Below are 2,129 nucleotides of genomic sequence, written 5' to 3' on the forward strand. Positions count from 1 at the left end.
ACTTGTCTCTGCCAGAGAGATGCTATTCGATAAGAGCATCTACATCTATCATATGGAAATCTCCACTGTGTAGGCACAGGTAAGTCTTCTCTCCCCGTTTCCTGCTGCGATCATTCCCATTCCTCTAACAGAAAAGACAGGCAAGATCAATCATTGCGAGAATTCAAGTCTCTCAAACTTCTTCGTGACCTAGATCACTGACATGCACGTCTACAGCAATCATCTTCAAGAAAGGGCCCACAACGGAAAACCCGTACAACTCATTCTCGTCTTGTCTTTGAACGATGAGAAGATCGCATGCATGTCGGTGGAGAAAACAGAGAACGAACAGACACCCTCTGTCTCTCTCTCTAGAGATAGAAGTCAAGTAAGGTGAAGCTTTCCATGGATTCTCGTCTTTGGTCTGAAGATGGCTCGTTTTCTTCAAAAGACAGAATGAAACCACCACACAAATCTCTTCACTCCGTTTGATCATAGACACAGAGAACTCGAAGAAGAAAACAGACGAGAGAGCAACGCACTGTCTGAAGAGAAGACGGAAAGCTGGTCATCCTGAAAGAAGAACGCCGCGGAGATGAACTGAATGGGAAGGAAATATCTAGGCTCTCTTTTCTCTTGAGATATCGATGATGATCGCCAACGAAAAACATCACGTGAAAAAGTTGGAGATCAACCTGCCGACGAATTCTGTTAAAGCTCTTCCTAACGACTCGGAAGAAAGAAAGGAAGAGAGATACCTATATATTATATGTATATATCATTCGAGAGGTGTACATACACCGCAAGTAGCACGGCGGTTCGGCTGTAGGCGTTGGTTCTCTTCCTCTTCTTATGATTGCGATCACTGTCCTCCTTCCCTCTCTCTCCCTTCTTCTCATTTCTTGAACTCTTTAACTGTCTTCCTTTTTGTCTAGAAGACACAAAACGCTGCTTTTTCCTTCATAAACAAACACAAATTTCGTACAGATCTCTACAGACACCTCAGAAAAACTTCCTAACTTTCAGCCATATCAACATCCTCGTCGTCTTCATCTTCATCCTCCCAATTAGCTTCATCATCTTCTTCTTCATTGTTTTCTTCCTCTCCTTTCTCACACAGTTCGCCTGCTTCAATCCGCTTCTTCTTTTCTTCTTGAATCCGTCGTAGAAGTTCTTGTGCATGTAGAAGAAGGGGATTCTGCTGTTGTGGATTCTTCTTCTTACTCGATTTCGATGTCCTTTCAGACGCATGCACGAGCTGTACATACACCCCATATCACACACAGAGCCGCGAAAGGCTTGCCCACCACAATCTTCAGTCATCTTCCTCCGCACTTTCTGTAAGTCGTATGATAAGTCTGCTTTTCTTTCTCCTCTTTTCTCGATATTTCTTGTTGCTAGGAAAGTCTTCCTTATTCAGCACATCGACGCTTTACTATGAGGTACATAGACTACTACTACTACAGATACAGATACGAAGGAGCCTACCATCTCCACCTCGGATGCTTTTATTTCTGAATAGAAATAAAAAGGCCGCGCTAGTAAGACGTTAAGCCTCAGAAACTGAAGCCTTCCATCGTTCTAAGGCTTTCCCTAAACTCTCTCTCTCTCTCTCCTTCAGACTTCTCCTTCCTTCAGAAGAAAGAAGAAGTGTTTTGTTTCTCTCTTACCTGTGTAAGTCTCTCTAGGCATTCTTCAGCTTCACCTAGCTTGTCGCACTTGAACAGAGCGCATCCAAGGACTAGCCAAATATCTGGCTGAGAGAACAGACGAGAAGAAGAAGAGAAGAAGACGGAAAGGAGATGAAAGTGCGGTAAGAAAAACCTTAAATGGCGGATAGGAGAAGAAAAAGAAGAAGAGAGAAGAGGAGAGAGGGATCTAGGGGTGGTGTATGGAGTACAACCCTACAGGCTGTAGAAACAAGAAAAGCGCAGTTTGTGTTGGAGAAAGGACGAAAGAGAGATAAAGCAAGCAAACAAGCAAAGGTGTATGGCGAGAAAGAAAGGAAGGAAAGAGAAAGAAAGAAAGAGATCTACGTGTTGCATCGCACCATAGAGGATACATACAAAAGAGTAGAGAAAGTGCCTTTGTTTAGAGACCTGGGATTTCTTGCGAAGAAATGAACGAGAAAAATAAGAAAGGATGAGAGA

At 43.3% G+C, this 2,129-nt stretch overlaps 1 protein-coding gene across 1 annotated transcript in view; it reads right to left on the reverse strand.

Moving 5' to 3' along the window:
• Positions 1–220: 220 nt before the first annotated feature.
• The window catches only part of CSUI_000019 (tetratricopeptide repeat-containing protein), a 7,932-nt gene continuing 6,023 nt past the window's right edge, over positions 221–2,129 (reverse strand). Inside the window, exons 5-6 of the mRNA XM_068060254.1 lie at positions 1,650–1,736; positions 221–1,237 (exon numbers count right to left, since the gene is read on the reverse strand). Of these exons, the coding sequence (XP_067927770.1) occupies positions 995–1,237; positions 1,650–1,736 (330 nt within the window). The 3' untranslated portion in view covers positions 221–994. The remainder of the gene's footprint in view (positions 1,238–1,649; positions 1,737–2,129) is intronic.

This window comes from Cystoisospora suis (assembly GCF_002600585.1).
Source record: "Cystoisospora suis strain Wien I chromosome Unknown contig_14, whole genome shotgun sequence".
Taxonomy (NCBI): Eukaryota; Apicomplexa; class Conoidasida; order Eucoccidiorida; family Sarcocystidae; genus Cystoisospora; species Cystoisospora suis.